The following is a 21,716-nucleotide window of genomic DNA, read 5'->3' as shown; positions in this document are numbered from 1 at the left end:
GACCATGTCCACTAAGGTAGGTCTTTTGTCTTCTCAGCAAGCGTCGCGCCCCATGGAGCGCCTGTATATTGATTATGTGGGACCCTTCCCCCAGTCAAAGGGGAATGCCAACAAGTTCATCTTTGTATGTGTAGATGGTTTTACTAGATTTTCCTGGTTATTTCCGACTAAGCTGGCTACCGCTCAGTCCACCATTTCTTGTCTTAATACTATCTTTGCTTCTTTTGGTCCTTGTCAATACATAGTTTCCGATAATGCTAAGGCTTTTACATCTAATTTATTTCGTAAATTCTGTTTTGACTTATCCATCTCTCATGTAACTACTTCTGCTTATTACCCTCAACCATCTCTGGCTGAACGGGTTAACCGTAATCTCAGGTCCGCACTCATTGCCTATCATCATGAAGATCCTTCCAGGTGGGACACGTCCCTGCATTGGATAGCTTTTGCTTTGAATTCGGCGGTTCATGAATCTCACAAGTTCACTCCAGCTTCTTTAATGTTCAAGTTTGTTCCCAACTCGCCGCTCTCTAACCTCTGGTCTCTGAATGACATTCTACCCGAGATAATAGATCCGGACAACATTAAAGATCTTTGGAAGAAGGCTAAAGCCAATCTTAAAGTGTCTCATGAAAAGGTTAGGGAAAGGTATGATCGTGGACGGAGACCCACCCCTTTGAAGGTAGGTGACCAGGTTATGGTCAAAAATTTTGTTCCCGCGGGCAAGCTTGCCCCCAGATTTCATGGGCCTTGTATCATTCTCGATTTTCTTACGCCGGTTACCTTATTGTTAAGTAATCCAGCCACCGAGAGGATATTTACAGTTCACCTGTCCCAGGTGAAACCGGTGTAATTTTGTGTTAACTTGCTTCATATTATTTTGAAAGGATATGAAGGTTATATTTTTTTTTGAGTTTCACTTTTATGGCATTCTGCCCCTTCTGTAATATTTTGGTTTTAGATGTAAGCCTTTTGTAAAACCCGCCCCGATCCGTTAAACTGCCATCCTGTTCTTGCCACGGCCATTACCACGCTCCCGTCTCCTGCTCCACCTTACACTGTGGCTTCATAATATTAAATGCCATGGATATCTACACGCCGCTGGCCCCTCAACATCTCCATAATGCCTGTGCCTTCAAAAAGACGATGGTCCAACACAATTCTGCCGCCTAGCTTTTATGTTTCAGTGCCCCCGCAGCCGCGCAGCGCCGTGCAGCATCTGGGGAGGGGGATGGGCCCCCTCCTCTCCAGCGAAGACGACATGTGCCCGGCGAGCCGGAGCTCTCCTCCCGGCCAAGGCTGATGTGCGGCGCACGACCTGCTACTGGCCCGCAGCCTGTATATGTTCACCGCGGGCGCGGCGTGTTTCAACACCTCTGTTCCCCTCATAGTGCGCGCGAGCGGTATCTCAGGGTACTTAAGGGGTCCGAGCGGCCTCCTTTTGGACGCAAGCTGCAACGGCCGGTCCGGCCATCCAACTTCATCAACATCAACTACATGGACAGTTACTATAAGAGATAACTACATTTGGGAATTCAACAGCAATATCTGATGGACATTGCAAATTTTTCCTTCACTTTTAAGTAGTAAAAGCTTATCTTCAGAAATTCAACTTCTATAAACCTAAAGACTTTACTTCACCTCCAACAACAAAATTTTGGAACCGAATTAAGAAATTTCTCAAATACTTCTGCAAGTTATCTTAATATCAACATCAAAACTTGGAACTTATTTTTAAACAAAAGTTTATGTTCTTCTGTGTTACCCCTTGGAGGAACTTTTGGGGGGGGGAGGTCTGTACCGGGCGGTACACCTCCACACCGTTTATTTAAAAGTTGCGCCAGTTGAAACTCCTCTTCTGGAGGAAGTCTGAACTGGAAGTCTGAACTCTATCTACGGTCTTAATTTCCAAATTTCTCAGAAGATGTCACTACCTGGATATTTTTGAGTTTGTGAACTGTGTCATTTTCGACGTACTTTTGTTTTGCTTGTATTAAGAAGTGTGAACTTTCTCTTCTAGAGGACACTACTGAAGACCAACAATAGTGCACCCTAGTGCGGAGTCAAAGAACTATTTTGTTGGAGAAAATTTAATTTCAGGAGTTTGTTCTTTGTTAAATTTCTCTCTGTCATTGTTTAAGTTGGCAATATTTACCCCTTTCTTTCCCTTGTTTTGAAGGTATCCAATCACGAATTTCTTCAATTAATTTCTGACCAATCTGGTGTATCTTTCCCCAACTTGAATCTGTTGCGGGGTCCTACCCAATAAAATCTTTGTGGGAGGGTGTTTTCTTTCCCCTAACGCCTAGAACTTTCTGCGAGAGTATTTAAACTGCTGATTTTAGGGTCTCCGGGCCACTTCTGTTCCATCTTTCAGTGTATTAAGTACATAGCAGGAGGCGGGAAGCGCCTCTTTCCTCGGCAGCGGTCAACAACAAGGTAATGGCCGATTAATAAATTCTTTCTTTGCTAGCTCAGCAGTTTAACTTTCGGGGCGGGTTCTAAGCGTTCCACCATGTAACCTTTTCCTAAAATGTAACTTCTCTTTTCATCTATTCTCTTGTAAAGCTACATTCTGGGATAGAGAGTGCTAACCCTCTCGAGCTCCCACTCACATTGTCTTGAGGTGAACTTATTTTCTCAACCAATTCTTCCGTAATGTAATGTAAATTGTTCTTTCTTAAGTCACCTCTGTAGTATGGGATTAGCCCTTGCATCAGTGGCCTAAGAGCCAAAATAGGTCTTAAAGACAAAGTGTATTAGGAGTGCAAGTTCGCCTCCTCTCAAATTGTTACCTTACAGGTCATTTAATTAACCTTTTTTTATTTCCTAGACCTCAGTAGATTGGGTATTTTACCCCTGTGTTTAGGTCCGTTGAGGACAACTTGAAGGTTGAGTTTGGTGTGGCCTGGGAGAAGGCTTAAATTTGAGAGCGAGTGGCTCTTTTAAAAATCAATTGTGGTATGCCTCGTGGAGGCTTTTCAGTGTAATTTGGAGCAAGGGCTCCGAGGTATGAATGGGGTTTTCTGCCCCTCTGTTGAAACTTGTGTTTGGGGAGGTAAAACTGGGCTGATTGCCCAAGCATTGTGTTTTCGGGGCTCGAAGCCCAAATCCTGTAAATATTGTGACTACCCTTTGACGTGCTACCTTGTAACTGCCATACTTGTTATTTCTTTGTTTTTGAAAAGAAAATATAACCTTGTTAAATTTTAAAATTAATTTTACTTTAGTAGTTTGAGACCCGTTCACGCCCGCACCTTCTTTCACCTCTATCTACCACCAAAACACGGTAACAGTTATAATTCGCAACGGAATTGAACCTGGGACTCCTGTGACCAAATGCTAACCATTTAGCCATGGAGCCGGACATAAGTCCAGATGCCTTGGTATAGAAAGAAGCATTTATTGCTATTTTGGACTTATCTGCTTTCCCATGTCAGCTCCTCTAGACTTAATTTAATGTTTTATTTTCCTTTCCTTTTGTAATATTTTTACATTGTGAGATAAATCCATGATAGTGTTATTATACTAACATGAAATTTATTTTGTCAGTTGTTTCATTTTTATATACTTGTTTCTTCATCTTTTTACTCTAATTATATCTTACTTGCAGCCTTCTGCAGGTATTAAGGAGGAAATTTTTGTAGAACAACCTACAGTTGATCAGCCGATTCCATACATGAGAGAAGGAAATGAGTAAGTACAGTACTAACACTACACAAAGTGTCATGCTCATTGGTAGTGGTTTGATATCCATGAACTGATCCTTACTTTATATGGTGAAATATCATAAATAACTAATGGTTAGAATTAAGTGAAATGTTGAGGAACTTTAAGAATAAATTTAATGTGTATTTAGATATACTTTTATCGAATACCATAAAATGGGATAAATCTGATTGTAAATTGGGAAATTAAAAAAAAAATTATATTCACTGCATTTAGATGAAGTGTAAATTTGAATATTTTCAATTCAACTTTGGTGATCCAGAAGCTTTTTTATTTTGCTCATATTTTCACCTATATATTTAAATTTAATTTTTGATCAGTTTCACCTCACATGACGGGGTGAATCCAATCACTAACATATTGTGCATGTTAGAACAGAATCAATCTTTCAGTGTGTGAATCTGATCATTGTTTTAAGTTTTAAAATATGGTAAGTATTTAAAACAATGATGAGACACTACAGGCTCATTCACATATCCAGTGAGATGGAATGAGGTTTGATCACTTCAGATGTTTCAAGTATATGGTCAGCTTAATAGGACTACAACTGGAAAGAGTTAGATGAAAGAAAGGAGAAAGTTGCCAGTGCTGATGGCTGCATTGGGAAGCAGAGATTGATATCAATGGGATACAGTTCAGGAGAGACACTGAATGGAAGGTGATTGGGAATTTAAGTGATTCTATGGAGTAATTATTTGGGGAACCTGGGAGTGACATTTCTAGATCTTAATGCGTTGGTAGGATATAGGAATCTGCACTCCGATGGCTTTCACTTCAACCGCAGTGCTCTGTAGAATTTATGGCGTTTGTTTAAAAGGTTAATAGAAGTTATATTCGAGGAAATGAGGTGGACTAGAGAGCGGTGATGAGAGTTTGCAGAAGTGGAACTCAAGTGAGGATGATCAACTGTACAAGTATTGTAAGGAATAGAATTAAATAATTTAATAAATATATATTTATCTGGTATTGTGATAAGAGTTGAATTATGTCTGTGAAGCAATCATGTAAATGTTGAAGATTCTCTGAAACTGGAGAATTTATATTGTAGAGACAGATTAGGTGTGATAAAAGTAAGAGTATTTGTACTGTAGGAAGAAGAATTTTGGGTCATAAATTATACTCAAGGTAATTAAGTGTTATACAGCAAGTAAATCTCCAACTCAGATGATGAAAACTAAAACCGTGCAACAAAAATTTAAGAAGGAAAATGGGACAGGATAAAATTCAGAGGAAAACTCAGTTGACACAGAGGTCATTTTGAAACTTACCTAAGACCCAGGTGAAAGTTTCCAAAAAGTTTTTAAAGTCAAACGAGGATCGGACAAACTAAAGCTCCACTATCCAAATAACGACTTTGGTTGAGAATTCAATAACGATAAGATATCTATTAGGTTCAACCTTTTCAATACTAATTAGGTACGTGTTTATGTTACAAATACCTTTTATTCCAACATTGGGACCGGTTTCGACATATATAATGTCATCACCAGCCATAAAAAGATCACAATATATAAGCAAGGACACAATCTGTAACTGACTATTCACACCATATGTCATAACAAAAGAGTAACGGCTTAATAATTAAATCTGGTGCAGCGACACATTGAAGTAAACATAAAGTCTCTCATTAATTCAGTTACAGATTGTGTCCTTGCTTATATATTGTGATCTTTTTATGGCTGGTGATGACATTATATATGTCGAAACCGGTCCCAAAGTTGAATAAAAGGTATTTGTAACATAAACACGTACCTAATTAGTATTGAAAAGGTTGAACCTAATAGATATCTTATTGTTAATCTCAATTCAATACGGAAACATTAATGAAGTTCATATCTGTAAAAAATGAGAAATCAATGTCGCAAATAAATGAAACTGTTAAAAACTAATTTCAGTTAGGATAGTAGAATGATTTAAATGGTAAAAATTACTTGTAGATTAGTTAATAACATCTTCTTTGACAGTTAAAAAATACTGGCAAAAATAACATATTAACACATTTAGTAAAAACTCAAACTTTTAAATCAAGGTTCAAACTATGAACTGTTGAATTTTTCAGCGAGCATTTGATGTGGAAGTCAAATACTAATATCTGTCTTCCCAAGATTAATGAAGTCAACTCCTGATCTGTCAGTTTTATATAAACTCCTTTATGGCATAATATACTGTCCTAATCTTTTGCGGCAGATGAAAAATTAAATGGTGTATGGCTTTTAGCGCCGGGAGTGTCCAAGTACATGTTCGGCTCGCTAGCTGCAGGTCTTTCTATTTGACACCCGTAGGTGACCTGTGCACCGTAATGATGATGAAATGATGATGAAGACAATACATACACCCAGCCCCCGTGCCAGCAAAATTAACCAAGTATGGTTAAAATTCCCGACCCTGCTGGGAATTGAACATGGGACCCCTGGGACCAAACGCCAGCACGCTAGCAATTTAGCCCTGGAGCTTGACTGTCGCAGATAAATATTCATGTCCCTGTAGCCACGTGCTCTCAGCACATGTTTGACCATAATCGTAATTACCTATTTTACACTCCCCTACCAAGATTACTGTGTGAGGTGAATATGACATCTTCCACGGCTCCTACAGGTCCCGCTATGAGGACAGACGAGTGCCAGAATAACTGGAAAAGTAGTGTCATAAACTTAATATAGTCTATACATGCATACTCCTATGAAACACAGCTGTAATAACCTAAAAATGATCCACCAGGCTTTATGCCTTCATAGTCCTGTTACAAATTCAAAAAAGAATTCAGTAAAAAACAATAAAACATTAAATTAAGGGGTAATGAATTGATACCAGCATGATCTGAAAACACAGTAGTGGAAATAAGAAAATCATGAAGTATAAGTAATAAAATCACGGGTAAGACACAGCAAAACTAGCACCTGAAATTCATTTTAGACTGATAAAAACATTTTCTTCCCATAATATTACACGTACCACAAGGTACACCTGTCCCATTCATTCAAATTAAGCGCCTTGAAGAATGCCATCTGATACACGAAGATTGCAATAACTAGTGCAAAAGTTTGGACTTTTCTCTGCAGATGTCTCGACAAAAAAATATTAGGTAATGCCCTCTAGTGTGAAGGGGAACTATTAAAATCCTAAAGTTTATTTTTTATTTGAAGGTTTCCTAGGTAGAGTCGATTAGTCTTTGTTTTTTGTGTATCGCAGTATGCTGCACCTCTAACTCTTCCTCACAACTTGTGATGTTGGCCAATAGAAAATTTTTTGTACTTAATTTTCGACCAATAATCATCTTCTTGTATCTGTTTCATTATCCAGTAAAATTGGGGGTGTGTCAGCCTTTAGCCCAAAGCTCTCTAAAACCTTCCTCTTGGGTAGAAAAGCTGGCACCTTTTTGAGCTACTTTGTCTTATTGATCATCCAGTTTACTAAGTGTTTGTTAATATAGGAGGTGGGGGCGTCTCGCCCTTCATCGAGTATTCCAGCAGATTAAGGTAATGGCAGCCCTTTAATAACTATGTGATAGCTCAAGGGGAAGGTTTCCTATCTTTAATAATGTATCCTTAAATTTCAGATCTTCTAAAATGTAAAATCTACTTCTGATGTAAATTTCAAACAAGCCAAAAAGCACTTAACTTAAATTTGGGAATAGAGAGTGTAACACCCTCTTAAGTTCCCTATCAACTTGACTTTGAGGTGACTACGATTTTGTAACTGTTTTCTGTCTGTAGCTTAAATTTTCTCCATTTAGTCACCTCAATCATACAGGATTAGCCTATTTAACTTTGGGCTTAAAGCCCAAAAGAGAGTTTTAATATTTAGTGCAAATTTCAAGGAGTGCATGTGACCTCTTCCCCATCATTTTGATTTTAGGTCCAGTAACATTAACCTGTGTTTTTGTTTTTCATGCGCAAGTTCCCGATATTGTGAGTATTCAATATTCCTGTAAAATTCAATCATTTATGTTAAGAGGTTAGACTGCTGAGTGTTAAGACAGTAAATATTGTTGGAATCATAAAGTGTAGGTTGTGCCTTTGATAGGCCTGGACATTTTGTTGAAAATGTAAATTTTATAGAGTAAAGAAGCTGTGGGTGTTAAAGTAGAAGGATGCCTATCGAAGGCTGTAATGGTGGAATGTTTGACTCCTAGATAATTGTGTGAAGCAAAAGGTGCTCTTGAAACATTGAAAAAGAAATTGGGAAGCTTGTCTCCTTGACTGTTCTTTGAAAGGAGCTGCAGCGCTCATGAAAAATGTATGAGTAGGGAGCGTCAAGCTCAGGGTTGTTAATCAGTTCAGACGTGTCAAGTCTCCCGAATTGGCTGAGTGTGGCTAGTCGATAGTAATTCTAATAACGATACCACATGGCAGTACAGGGCATGATGGCCAGTCATGTGCTCCTCTTTGGTCTATAATACAGTCATTCTCTTTGGAGTAACCTAACCTCAGAAGTAGCACGCCATAGTCGTTCTACCTGTGCTTGTGTTGTGCCTTAATATTTGTTTTGGCCAAAATGTCAAAAAAGAAATATGATACAGTGTTTAAAAGTGCTTATAGGGAAGAGTTTCCGTATTTCAGTGAATCCAGAAAGGGACCAACGTTCACATTCTGTACTATATGTAGGTGTGATTTTTCAGTTGCACATGGCGGAAAATGCAATATACTCAAGCATATGCAAATGAAAAAACATAAGGAGAGTGTCCAGTGTGTAGAAAGAAACCAGAAACTGAACTTTTCATGTAAAAACCAAAATGTAAATCCTGTGACAAATGCGAGGCGTTATTTACGTCATTTATAGTAGAACATAACCTGCCTGTAAATTGTGTCGATCACAAGGGACCTTTGTTTTGCAAAATTTTTCCTGATTCGGAAATCACTAAACGATACGGGTGTGCTAGAACGAAAACAGTGGCTATCATTACAGAAATGTGCATGGAAGAAAGGGCGAAAATTGTATCACATTTGCAGGTGAATGCATTTTCTGTTGCTAATGATGGTAGCAATAAAAGCGACTTGAAAATATATCCCATTGTTGTAACATTTTTTAGGCCTGAAATCAATGAAATTCAGAGTTGTCTACTCTCTGTGCCTAATTTAGAAGGGAATCTGCTGGAGCTAAAATTGCCAAACTTTTGCTCTCAACTTTTCGGGAATTCTGCATTCCATTAAAAAACCTGCCTAGCTCGTGGTGCTGATAATGCTCCAGTAATGGTAGGATTAAAGAATGGTGTGGCAGGATGTTTGAAGCGGGAGAATAGTAACATAATTAACGTAGGCTGCTCTTGTCACCTAATTAATCTTGCTGCCGAGAAGGGTGCGGCGTGCTTGCCCGTAAGTGTAGATGAAAGTATAATTGGTATATTTTATTATCTGGAAAGGAGTGCAAAGAGGAAAGAAAAGTTCAGAGAATTTCAGACTTCACACAACACAGAGATCAGGAAAATGGTGAAGCATGTGCCTACTCAATGGTTATCAAAAGTGTTTAGATAGGATTTTGCTTCAGTGGGACCCTTTGGTTACTTTATTCAGGAATGAAATTGTGAGTAAGGATTCTCAGGTGGAAACTCTGAAGACTTACAAAATTCCTAAGCATAGTTTAAGTGGAGATGTGTCTTGTTTGTCTGAAAAGGTAAGGATTGTCATAACATTTTACCTCACTCCTCAGTTAATAGGAAAACCCAGTCATCAGTTTGACTAAAAAAATGAAACTACTGATGACACTAAGAGCCATGCATTGTCACCTGAAGAATGACTTTTCATGTTCCTTTTATCAAATTTACATAAATCTTTTTGCCTTTTTCTATCAAGTTTTATGGATATCTTTGAGAATCCAAACGTAGCTCTTCAGTCAAGTATCTCGCACATCCACTTATTGAGGTCACTTTTGGAGGAACTATTGAAGAATGGTTTGTGAAACCACACGTTACTAAAAGCTCCTCCTCTCTCCTTGATGTAGATTATCATACTCCAGGAAATCAAAAGGATGATTGTGATCTGATGATAGGGAAATCTGCGTTTGTTTTAGTGAACACCTTGAAGTCTGAGGAAAAGTGCATTTTCTTTAAGTCTGTTAGAAAGTGTTTCTCTTCATCGTGTGACTACATGGTACACAAATTTCCATTCAAAGATGAAATTTTAATTAATGCAGAAGCTGCAAATATTTCTGCTATAAGTAAGGCATCATTTTCAAGCCTTAGATTTTTCATTAACCAGTGTCCGAACATTTTGACTAGTAAAACGGAACATTTGGATAAAGAAACTGATATTCTGCACTCCCAGTTTTGTAACTTTCAGCTCAAAGAAACAGACCTGGCAAAAGGAAGAATTGACGTTCAGTAGGCATTGGTTGGTCAGATGAAATCAGCTGATGGTGTACAGACAGACTCTCTAAGTGATGCTTGCTATTTTATCAATTCCACATTGCAATGCAAATATGAAAGGATTTCTAGCAGAGTCACAAAGACAAAAACACAGTTCAGATCCTTGCTGTCTGAACAAACTTTGGAGAAACTTTTAACCTTAAAATCAGTTCAGCAAGGCAAGTGCTTTGAGCAAAAATTTAGTTCCGAGTTTCTGAAGAGGGTTAAGTCAGCTATTGGCGTGTTGAACAACAATTAGTCGTAATGTGATCATGATGGAGGATGAGTAGTAACATGTTCCTACAGTTCAGGTATGTCCAGTATTTAGTTGTCACATGTAAATGATGAAAAATATATATATGTAGGCCAAATAGAATTGTTAATGTATTGCAATACAATGAATTTGTACATGTTCTACCATCAGCGATGTGTCGTAATATGTCACGATTCGCTGCCAAATTTCTCCTGATTTTCCACGTTCGAAATGGCATGTCTGTCAATTGTTTAATTAATTGTTATTCGATTTTCTTAAATTGTTATCCAGTCTTATGATCTTTTGTACCTGAATTTTGTAAAGTCTTATTTTTGGAAAAAAAAAAAGGTAAAAAGAGACCTTAGAAAGAAATATAACCATAATTTTAAAATGTTAAATCATTCTCCTGATTGCCTTTCATGGGCCATTCATGCCCGCACCTTCATTCACCTCTGTGATCCAGAAAAACTCGGTAACCTACCTGTCGTAAGAAGCAACTGAAAGGGGCGACCTAGGTGCAGACATGGATTGCAGTTTGGTATGATGTGTTGGACCTCCTTTGGATGGGAGGGGCTGAATACATTCACAGGTAATCCCTGCCTGTTGTAGAAGGCGACAAAAGGGGTCATGTGGCCATGGTCTCCTCTTTATTTATTTTTTGAGGGTTTGTTGCAGAAAATTTCAACATTTTTGATGTGCGTGTTGCTCGGAGATGGGCCTCTTACATGTGCGGTTATGCCCAAAAGCCAGCAATTGACCACCCAGGGAGCGCCATGTACCCTGGCAGTAGTATCTACCTGACAACACAGGTCCCCGCTCAGCCGAATGCCAGAAGGAGATATTATTATTAATTATTTATTCTTTTCTCTCTATAATTAGTGCTCGTACATGCTATGGGACACATGCTATTGTGGGTCCTAGTACTCACTGCCCCAGTCATCCCGTATTAGGCATCGTCCAACATCGGACCCTGGACAGTACCGGCTATGACCAGGTGAGTATTGCCTTGGCTGCTTGGTTCGGCTACAGAGACCCCTGATCAGAGTGGGTGACATTTGGGGAGGATGATTTCGGGCATGGCTTCGAAACAAAGTCGCCCATCCCAAGGTGGTCCCCCACCGAAGTTTTTAACTTTTGCTTCTCTGAGAGGTTCATCTCCCTCAGAACATGCACAGCGTGAAGGAATGGGGTCCAGCTTCCATAGGTTTCTGGTTGCTACCAGAACTGATGGGCATGATTTTCAGCTGGTAAATTGGATCCTTTTTAGTAGATCCTACGGCGAACTTGAGGATCTCAAGAAAATGCGCAATGGTAGTTTGCTTTCGAGGACCCGTACAGCACTGCAAGCTGATCAGTTGCTTAAGTGCAACCACTTTAAAATTGAAAACAAGAAATGAAGTTGTTCAACCTACTCAATACAAGTAAATGAGAAATGTAGTGTTACATTCTTATTTGGTTAAAAGCGGTACCGGTTTCGACCACCAATCTGGGTCATCATCAGCCGATTTAAAATACAGAAACAGTGCATAGGAAAACAAAAAAAATTAAGGATATGTCTTTCACGAAAGCAGTTCAAAAGGCAATATAAGACAATAGGGATTAGCACTGCGTGATTTTAAATCATAAAAACCAGAAGAAGTTGAAGATCAGTCACTTATATGTAGTAAGGAGCAAGTCCCTGAATAGTAGCACAACACACGCAATGATCGGCACAGTGCCTTAAAATGTTTATGAGGTGAACAGTTCATTGAACAAGCCTGCAAACACTGCCAGGCGCAAAGTCACAATATGATTTAATAAATTTGAAGTCCCAAAACTGTGTAGAAGTCGAAGACAAGTCTCTTAAATAAAGTAAGATGCTAGCTCCTGAAGATCAGTGCAACATAGGCAATGTCTGGCACTCTGTTTATAAATGCCGACAAAACTCTGTAAATAGCTTAAAGAACAAGCCTGCAAATGCTTTAGTTGCAAAAATAAATATAATTGAAGTATATATCAGTGTTTTAATAGGATCTTGTAGATTCTTTAGAGATGCAGAGCAGTTGACGTAAAAAATATTTGTGAGGAGAGAACTGTTACAAAGCGCAATATTGGAAACAAATGAAAAACGCATATGCATAGCGTGTCAATTCAGGTCATACTTGAGGTAGTGTAAGGTATGAGTTTAAATTTGAATGTTGTAATGATCTGAACTGTAGGTAGTATTATAGTATGCAGTCAAATTCGGAAAATAGATATTTTTTTAAATCAAGGGGAGAGGTGAAAAGAAAAGATAAGAAAAGATGTGATAACGTAATGAAGGAGGAGGATTAGTAGATAAGAGAAGATTAAAAGAACTGGAAGTTAAAAGAAGATGGGAAAGGATAGCATAGGGAAATAAAGGAAGTCAAATAGAATATTGGGTTTTTCAGACATGTCATTTAAATTGTAATTAGGGTTGAAGTATTGGTCAAGGTGAATAAAACAATCTTCAGTAGTGTTGAGAATGGGGGCCTTGGTTAATGATTTTAAGTATTTTTATGTCTTTTTCAATATTGTGGTGAAATTATGCTTGGAATCTTATATGGTTTGTCCTATAGCAGAGAATCTGTTGTATTTAATGGTGTTGATATGTTCGGAGTATCTGATATTTAAGTTGCGTCCAGTCTGTCCAATATACAAGAAGCTGCAGTTGTTACATTTGAATCTGTATACTCCAGATTTAGAAAAACATTAAATTTATTTAATGATTTAGAGTTGTGTAATATATCAAGATTTCTGTTATTGGTTCTAAAAGAAATTTTCATATTGTGTTTTTTAAGAACGATAGTTATTTTATAACCATCTTGAGTGAAAGTAAAAGTGGACTATGCAGTGGGTTTGGTTTTGTCTTTTTTTAAAGTGGTTTTAGGGCGGTGTTTGAATTTGTTGATGATACGGTTTATGAAGAGTCGTTAAATTTAGCGATAGTACGGATGGTGTTCAATTCATTATTTAAATCTTTTTTAGACATAGGGGTGTTAAATCGTGTTGTGACTTCTCGCCTGACAGTGTTTGCAGGCTTGTTCAATGAATTGTTCACCTCTTCTTGTAAACATTTTAAGGCACAGTGCCAGCCATTGCGTGTGTTGTGCTACTCTTCAGGGACATGAACCTTACTACATATAAGTGACTGATCTTCGACTTCTGGTTTTTATGATTTAAAATTGCTTCTTGAACTGCTTTTGTGAAAGACATATCCTTTAATTTTTTGTTTTCCTATGCATTGTTTTTGTATTTTTAATCGGCTGATGATGGCCCAGATTGGTGGTCGATACTGGTACCGCTTTTAACCAAATAAGAATGTAACAATACATTTCTTATTTTCTTGTATTGAATAGGTTGAACAACTTCATTCCTTGTTTTCAATTTAATTGTGATACAGTTCAATACGGGACATTATGAAATTTTTATCATTAATCATTAAATGCGACCACTTTGGCGAAATCCCCGTCAAAGTGGAGGAGCACAAATCCTTCAGTCTGGTTCGTGGAGTCATCTTTCACCATGACCTTATTTTGAACACTGACGATGAGTTGATGGAAGACATGAAAAGCCGTGGCGTGACACATATCCGGTGCATTACGCGCAAGGTCAACGGTGAAGACGTTGCCACTGGATTCCTCCATTGTCTCCTTCAAGTTGTCAGTGTTACCAGAGAAAGTCAAGGTAAAACTTATTGTTGCAATGTGAGGCCGTATATCCCACCTCCTATGCGATGCTATCAATGCCAGAGATTCGGACATACGGTATCTCATTGTTCGAATCCATCTGTATTTGGTACATGTGGACGAGTAGCTCATGGCACGGTGGGGTACACAACTCCGTACAAGTGCACTAACTGCTCTGGTCTTCATTCTCCTCGGGATCGGAACTGTCCGACTATATCTGATTAAGAAGATGATCCAGGATGGTTTTTCCTACCAGGAAATGCGCCGTAAGTTTAATTCCATGAATACACCTGCTTGTACACTCGACTACAGCATGAAAGCTCAGATTCTTCCAGGTTCGTCCCTTGCGACATTGTTACCTGTGATAATCGCTGTGCCCAAGGCGACTATTGCTCCTCAGAGCAACGTCGCAAAGAGTAGGAGCTCGAAGTGGGGGTACCACCCCACCTTCAGTCAACCAGAAGTCTGTGCCGGCTGGGAGTTCTAAGCCGGCAGAGCAAGGGGGAAGTCTAAGTTCCTCTCCCCTAAGAGGTCGGCGAAAGCCATGCCCCAGCCAAGTGGAGGCAGCGTTGTCGACCAGGGCTGGGTAGTCATCTCCCAGCCCGTCTAAACTAGAAAAGAAGGTGACAAAGATGAATGCCCTTAAGGGCGCTCCTGCACTTCCCCTGCAAAAGAGAGATCATGTCCTCCATCTGAAAGGTTTGAGGCTGTGCCAGCAGGTACTCCTGCTCCAAAACCTGTACGGTCCCCTCGTAGGGGAACTTCCCGCCCCTGAAAAGCGTTGAAGTTTTGGGCGTCATCCCCACCACCTGTTGATGATGGGATGGACGTCGCGCTGTCATCTACATCTATGGATGTAGATGTTGATAGTGTTTAGGTTCACGAGCATCTTGTTGCTCATAACCTAACACTCCTTTTATAGTCCACACTATGGCACGAATTGTAACAGTTATGACAGGCATCTTGCTGAGCTACGTTAGCTCATTAGTGAGTACGCAGCGAGTATAGTCTGTATTCAGGAGACAAACTTCAGACCAGGTCATCATACAGTCTTGACAAATTTCAGGCTATACTCGACAGAACGATATTACGCCCACCGGGCGTCTGGTGGCGTGGGTATTTTTGTTCGTTCTGATACCTATAACAAATTGGTTCCTCTAAGGACCCCACTGGAAACAGTTGCAGTGCGGCTACTGCTGCCTATCATAGCAACAGTGTGTAACGTTTATTTTCTACCAGGCCAGCCCCAATGTTACTTATCTTATAAATCAGCTTCCACCTCCTTTCCTCTTGTTGGCTGATTTTAACGCCTATCACCCCGTGTGGAGCTCTGAAATGCCTTGCCCTCGGGGAAGGAAGCTTGAAACATTATTAACAGAGCTGGATTTATGTATTTTGAACACAGGGAAACGAACTCACTTTTGTGTATGTTATGGCACATTCTCGAATAGACGTAAGCCTATGCAGCCGAACGTTGGTTCTGCTGTTTCAGTGAAATACACACGATAACCTCCGTGACAATGATTATTTTACCATCATCCTTACTTTGTTGAAACAGAAATCCATTGAGGCTCCTCCTTGATGGATTCTTAAACATACTGATTGGCCGAAGTACACATCACTAGCTATCTACAATGACGATACCAGGCGGACCGTCGATGAGGAAATATCTTACATCACCCAAGTTATTCTTGCTGCTACTGAGAAGTCCATTCCTTCCTTCAAAGGGACTCCTCGCCGAAAACTCGTTCCTTGATGGAACGAAGAAATTGCAGCAGCTATCAAAGAACGCCGTTGGCTCATAAACGTTATCGTAAGCAGCCTACCGAGGCCAACATGGTAACATTTAAACAACTCCGCACTAAGTCACGAGTTCTTATTCGCCAAAGTAAGAAAGCTTTGTGGGAGAGATAAGTGACAAATATGTGTCTCTGTGACGTCAAATACCCCTTCATCTCAAGTGTGGACTAAACTTCGACGTATTTTGGGTATCCAGAGTTTATCTTCTGTACCGAATACCAAATTTCCACTGCTGGCAGTGTCGTTACTGAACCACTCTCGATTGTTAACCATCTGGCTAGATATTTCGTGGGTGTGTCTGTCTCCGGGAATTATCTTATCGATTTCCTCGCTCTGAAGCGGGAGGCAGAATGTCATCATCACAGTTTTGCCACTCAAATCTCAGAGGACTATAACGTGCCCTGTATGGAGAGGGAACTCCACAGTGCCATAGCACTTTGCAAGGACATGTCTCCTGGACCAGACATTATCCACAACCAGATGTTGAAACACCGTAGTGAGGACAGTCTACTATATCTCCCTCGTGTGTTCAACCTAATCTGGATAGAGGGTGAGTTTCCGTCTGAGTGGCGTGATGGCCTAGTCATTCCTGTCCTCAAGCCTGACAAAGATCCTAAGTACGCAGGAAGTTACGGACCTATTTGTCTTACAAACTGCCTGTGTAAGCTATTTGAGAGGATGGTAAATCGCTGGCTTGTGTGGTGTCTGGAGAAACAAGGACTCTCGTCCAAATACCAGTATGATTTTTTAGCCGCTTGCTTGACCACTGACCACTTGGTACACCTGTAGAGCTCTATCCAGAATGCATTTCTCCACAAACAGCATTTAGTAGCTGTTTTCTTTGACATAGAAAATGCTCATGACACCACATGGCAATATGGTATCCTTTCATTCCTGCATCATTGGAGATTCCAAGGTCACTTGCTGGTATTTATTGCGAATTTTTTGTCCCTCTGTCTATTCCATGTCTGAGTAGGGAGGACATATTCGCAGCACCACGTTCAAGAAAATAGAGTCCCACAGGGATCGGTTCTTAGTGTCACCCTGTTCGCAGTTGCCATAAACGGTATTGTAGCTGCTGCTGGTTCAGCAGGAATACCATCGCAATATGTGGACGATTTTGCTCTGCACTATAGCTGACGTAATATGGCAGTCGCAGAGCAACAATTACAGCAATCTATTATGAGAGTGGACCTTAGAACGTGGCTTTCTGTTTTCCACCGCAAAGACCTCTGTTGTCCACTTTTGTTGTCAACGTACTCTTCACCCTCATCCTGAACTTTATTTAGGAAATGTCACTCTTTCAGTAGTTGACACTTGCCGATATCTTGGGCTCCTTTTCGATAGTAAATTATCATGGGAGTCACACGTGCAGCAGCTAAAAGTGCAATGTACCAAAAGGCTTAATCTCTTGAAGTTTCTTAGCAGCACTAATTTGGGAACGGATCGCACAGTGCTCGTACGATTCTATCAGGCATATATTTTATCCCGGTTAGACTACGGCTCAGCAAGACCAAGTGTCCCTGCAAAACTGAACAGCATCCACCACAGTGGGGTTAGGTTGGTGACAGGAGCTTTCCGAACAAGCCCCGCAGCTAGCCTGCTCGCTGTACACCCAAGGCACCAGCAGCTCCTTCTGGCATATGCTGCTAATTTGTGACAGATGCCACTTCACCCAAGCTATCCTTGAGCAACACGGCCAGTTGGATAGCAGTCACAGATTGTTTCACGTACCTTTGGTTCTTTACCTTGTCAGACAATCACGTGAGGTACCTCCGTGGGAGGTATGATGACGTGAAATGATCCTGAATCTGCACACTGGCCCAAAAGAAAACACAGACCCTTCGATTTATCGGAGGCTCTTCCTGTCCGTTGTTGGCCAGTATCCAGTTTCAGTCGTTAACACGGATTCTTCAAGGACAGAAAAGAAGGTGGGCTGTGCGTTCATTGTTGACAGTGATAGGTTTCTTTTTGCTCTCCCAGAAACCTGTATGTACACAGCAGAGCTCTATGCTATCTGTGAAGCTCTGCGGTACGCACTGTCCAGTGAGCGCTGATAGTTTCTGCTGTGTATTGATGCCTTGAGCTCGCTACAGTCTATTGATATATGTTTCCCTTAGCACCCTCTGATATAGTGGGTCGAGGACCTGCTGGCCAGGTGTTCAGATACCAGCACCAGAATCACGTTTATGTGGCTCCCAAGCCACATGGGTGTAGAGGGAAATGAATTACCAAATACGGCTGTAAAGAAAGCATTAACACTGCCCCTGTTGCCTTACAGGGTTCCAGCAAGTGATATTTACACTCAGCTGAGGCATCTGGTTATGCCTCATTGGGAGATGGAGTTGCAGGCCATTCCACTTCCAATTAAATCAATCAATCAATGAATACTGATCTGCATTTAGGGCAGTCGCCCAGGTGGCAGATTCCCTATCTATTGTTTCCCTAGCCTTTTCCTAAACAATTTCAAAGAAATTGGAAATTCACTGAACGTCTCCCTTGGTAAGTTATTCCAATCCCTAACTCCCCTTCCTATAAATGAATATTTGCCCCAGTTTGTCCTCTTGAATTCCAACTTTATCTTCATATTGTGATCTTTCCTACTTTTATAAATGCCACTCAAACTTATTCGTCTACTAATGTCATTCCATGCCATCTCTCCACTGACAGCTCGGAACATACCACTTAAACAACAATAAAGGTGTTTTTAAATTAATCCACCTATTCAATACTTTATTTCCACTTATAGTGGTTACATAAATAGACTCACAGTTAAATGGGACATGTTTCGCCCTCAATTAAGGGCATCTTCAGCCTAAAAACAATCAAGAGTACAACTAATATTGAAAGTGGAAGCTAAACGTTTAGCCAGTTATTAAAATTGAGGACATAAAAATGTGAAAAATGATACAATATATAAAGATGCTAATGTAAACACTGTCAATGATTAAACTAAAATCTTGTTGGAGAATAAAACTTCTTCCATTAAAATTCCAATTAAAACAGTTCATTTAAAATGTTAGTGGAAAACCAAAGTGGTAATAATTTAAAGCCAACGTCATGAGGGCGTGAACATAAGCATAAACTTGATTGTCATAAATATAATATGTCCAAGGCCGCTGATGAAATTCGTCAGCATGAAGTGAGACAGAAGCATGATTGTTTTAATCTCATAATAATTTTTCTTCATTACCATTTTTTAAATTCTAGTCAGTGGATATATTTTAAAATTTTCATTACCATATATCACGTTGTCCATCTTGTTCCATTAGGGGTCGATGACCTTCGATGTTAAGCTCCTCTAAACAACAAGCATCATCATCAAAACTGGGTAACATTCCATGATAACAGTTACTTGCTTAGCGTAATACTAGTTTCAAATTTTTGATTGAATTAGGACTGTTACTCGAACCTAATGGCTTGTTGGCACTGGAAATATACAACAAACTTAGGATTCATGTATGTAAGTCCAGTACTTAAGGGGTCAGGTATGAAGTGAGGTTTATCATCATAGTCAACATTTAAGACCAGGTGCCCATTCTGATGTCACCGTAATCAGAGGAGTTATTGAGATTAAGCGAATGAAATGATACATGATAGTAGGAAGGGGGAGGATGAAATTCAGTGCCGGCACACAGCCTACTTCTGTCGAATAGTACCGAGGAGTCCACGCAAGTCTTAACTTTAGCATCTGATAGATGAATCACCATGAACAGTGTCATATGTCTTCACTCCAAGTGAACACTCTGGAGTGGTTGGAAATTGAATCGAGGCTTTTGGAACTCATTCTAGTGATTAGAAATTGTATACAACCACCTCCCCTATTGTGCTGGCTATGTCAAACCTTGAGATCCATATTGTCCTAAAATCCAGTAATTTGCTTTGCAATTTAATTAAATAACTTGAATTTCCCAAGACACAATAATTAAAAAATATTGCTGATGCTTAGAACTCTGATAACATTTTAAAGTAATGAAGCCTTGGTAAGAACATGATCAGAGAAAGGATGCGATCAACAGACATTATGACAATCAATTTATTCTAGGAACAGCAGGTGAATCTAGAAGTTATAGAACCAGCTAGAGGCAAGAATGTTCTAGGTGTGGCACTTATAAAACCGAATGAGCTATATATAGATACGCAAGTATGGTTTTGGTTAATTGTCACTGTGATTGAAAGAGAGGTTATAAAATTATGAATCTTAGGTAGTATGATATGTTTTATATGAGTGACATGGGGGAGTTTTTAATTGAGAATTGTGATCGGTGGAAAGCGGTAAATAGAAAAGTAAATTAACCATGCTCTGGGTTTAAAGCTCTTGTTGAAGAATAGAAAGACAAGTATGTACATTTAATTGTGGTAGGAATATCCATTACCTTATAACAGAAAGATACAATTTTAAGAAGCAGAAAGAGTGGTAAGAACTAGACGTAGAAATGGTGGCAAAGTATAATTTTCAATTATGTGAATTTAATGAAAAATGCAAGTGTGTATAGGGAAATGAAGGAAGGGAAAGGTAGTGTTGCCAGATTTCCATGTGGCAAATAAGTAACACTTCAATTTCTTTTCCATATAGCACTGCACCATAGCCATTTACTGAATGAGGCAAGAGCTCAGGGATGTATTAACTAATAAATGATGGCAATAATACCTTGGCATAACAAATTTATTATATTAGTTCAAACTAATTGTGCTCTAGCCTTTAGATTGAAATGTGCATTTCAAAAGTACTTGTCATTAGAAGATGCAGTTTACAACAATATATTATTTAACAAAATACTCGTGTGAATCTTCAAATCAAAGTTGAGGTGTACAAACAGTTCATTTTTATGAAACTACAGGGCTACTGTTTCCATCATATTGTCGTTTTGTTCCTGCTATCTAAAATACTAATTCATCATTTTCATTCAAAATTAACACACACTTAAGTAACAACAGAATGTTTGTCATTTTTTCTTGGCCAATTAAACCTGTAATATTTACCCATATCTGTGGTATTGTTTCACCAGCTTTACCCTCTGCAGAAGAGAAATTGAAATGGAACAGCCTGTTTCCAATCTTTTGACTGAGTCAGAAATGGAATGAATGTAGCCCTATCTAGCAGCGAGTATAGGAATCTTGCCGGCTGCCAGAGCCCGTCACACTCCTCTGGGGCAATGGTTAATGGCTGACAGATGAAATAAAATTATATTGGAGAGTGTTGTTGGAATAGAAGATGTCAGGGAAAACTTTGTACAGAGAAAAACCTGTCCCACCTCCACTTTGTCATCCGGCTCCATGGCTAAAAGGTTAGCGTGCTGTCCTTTGGTCACAGGGGTCCCTGGTTTGATTCCCGGCAGGGTCGGAAATTTTAACTATAAATTGGTTAACTTCGCTGGCACGGGCCTGGGTGTATATGTCATCTTGATCACCATTTCTTCCTTATCACGATGCGCAGGTCGCCTACAGGAGTCAAATCAAAAGAACTGCATCTGGCGAGTTGAGCTTATTCTCGGACACTCCTGGCACTAAAAGCCATTCTCCATTTCCATTTTTCCACTTTTTCCAGAACAAATCTCACATGGAGTGGCCAGGATTTAAACCACGGTACCCAGCAGTGAGTGGCCGGTGTGCTGCCGCATGAGCCACAGAGGCTTTCTCCAGAAGGCAGATGTGATTTATTTAACTAGAGTGAATAGTGGAAATATTTTAGTTTGTGATTATTGAGGTTTGGCTTTGTTCACGATGTGAATATGTATTGATTCTTTTCCATTTAACGACATTTTGTTATTTCTGCTATGGAATAGTTCAAGACCTGGGCGATATATGTGTGAAGTTTTGGGCATTATCATATTGCGTAATTGCATTTTTGTGTCCTTCGCTTCATGTCAGTTGAGTTGATATTATTCTGATTTGGATAAATTCT

General features: G+C 39.6%; 1 protein-coding gene across 2 annotated transcripts in view; it reads left to right on the top strand.

Annotated features, from left to right (window-relative positions):
* LOC137503172 (uncharacterized) overlaps positions 1–21,486 on the top strand; it is an 86,755-nt gene extending 65,269 nt beyond the window's left edge. For both annotated transcript variants that reach the window (XM_068230666.1, XM_068230664.1), the window contains 2 exons: positions 3,614–3,696; positions 21,360–21,486. In XM_068230666.1, the coding sequence (XP_068086767.1) occupies positions 3,614–3,696; positions 21,360–21,411 (135 nt within the window). In that variant the 3' untranslated portion in view covers positions 21,412–21,486. The remainder of the gene's footprint in view (positions 1–3,613; positions 3,697–21,359) is intronic.
* The last annotated feature ends 230 nt before the right edge of the window (positions 21,487–21,716 follow it).

The sequence above is a fragment of the Anabrus simplex genome, chromosome X (assembly GCF_040414725.1).
Source record: "Anabrus simplex isolate iqAnaSimp1 chromosome X, ASM4041472v1, whole genome shotgun sequence".
NCBI classification, from domain to species: Eukaryota; Metazoa; Arthropoda; class Insecta; order Orthoptera; family Tettigoniidae; genus Anabrus; species Anabrus simplex.
This window is presented reverse-complemented; position numbering and strand designations above follow the sequence as displayed.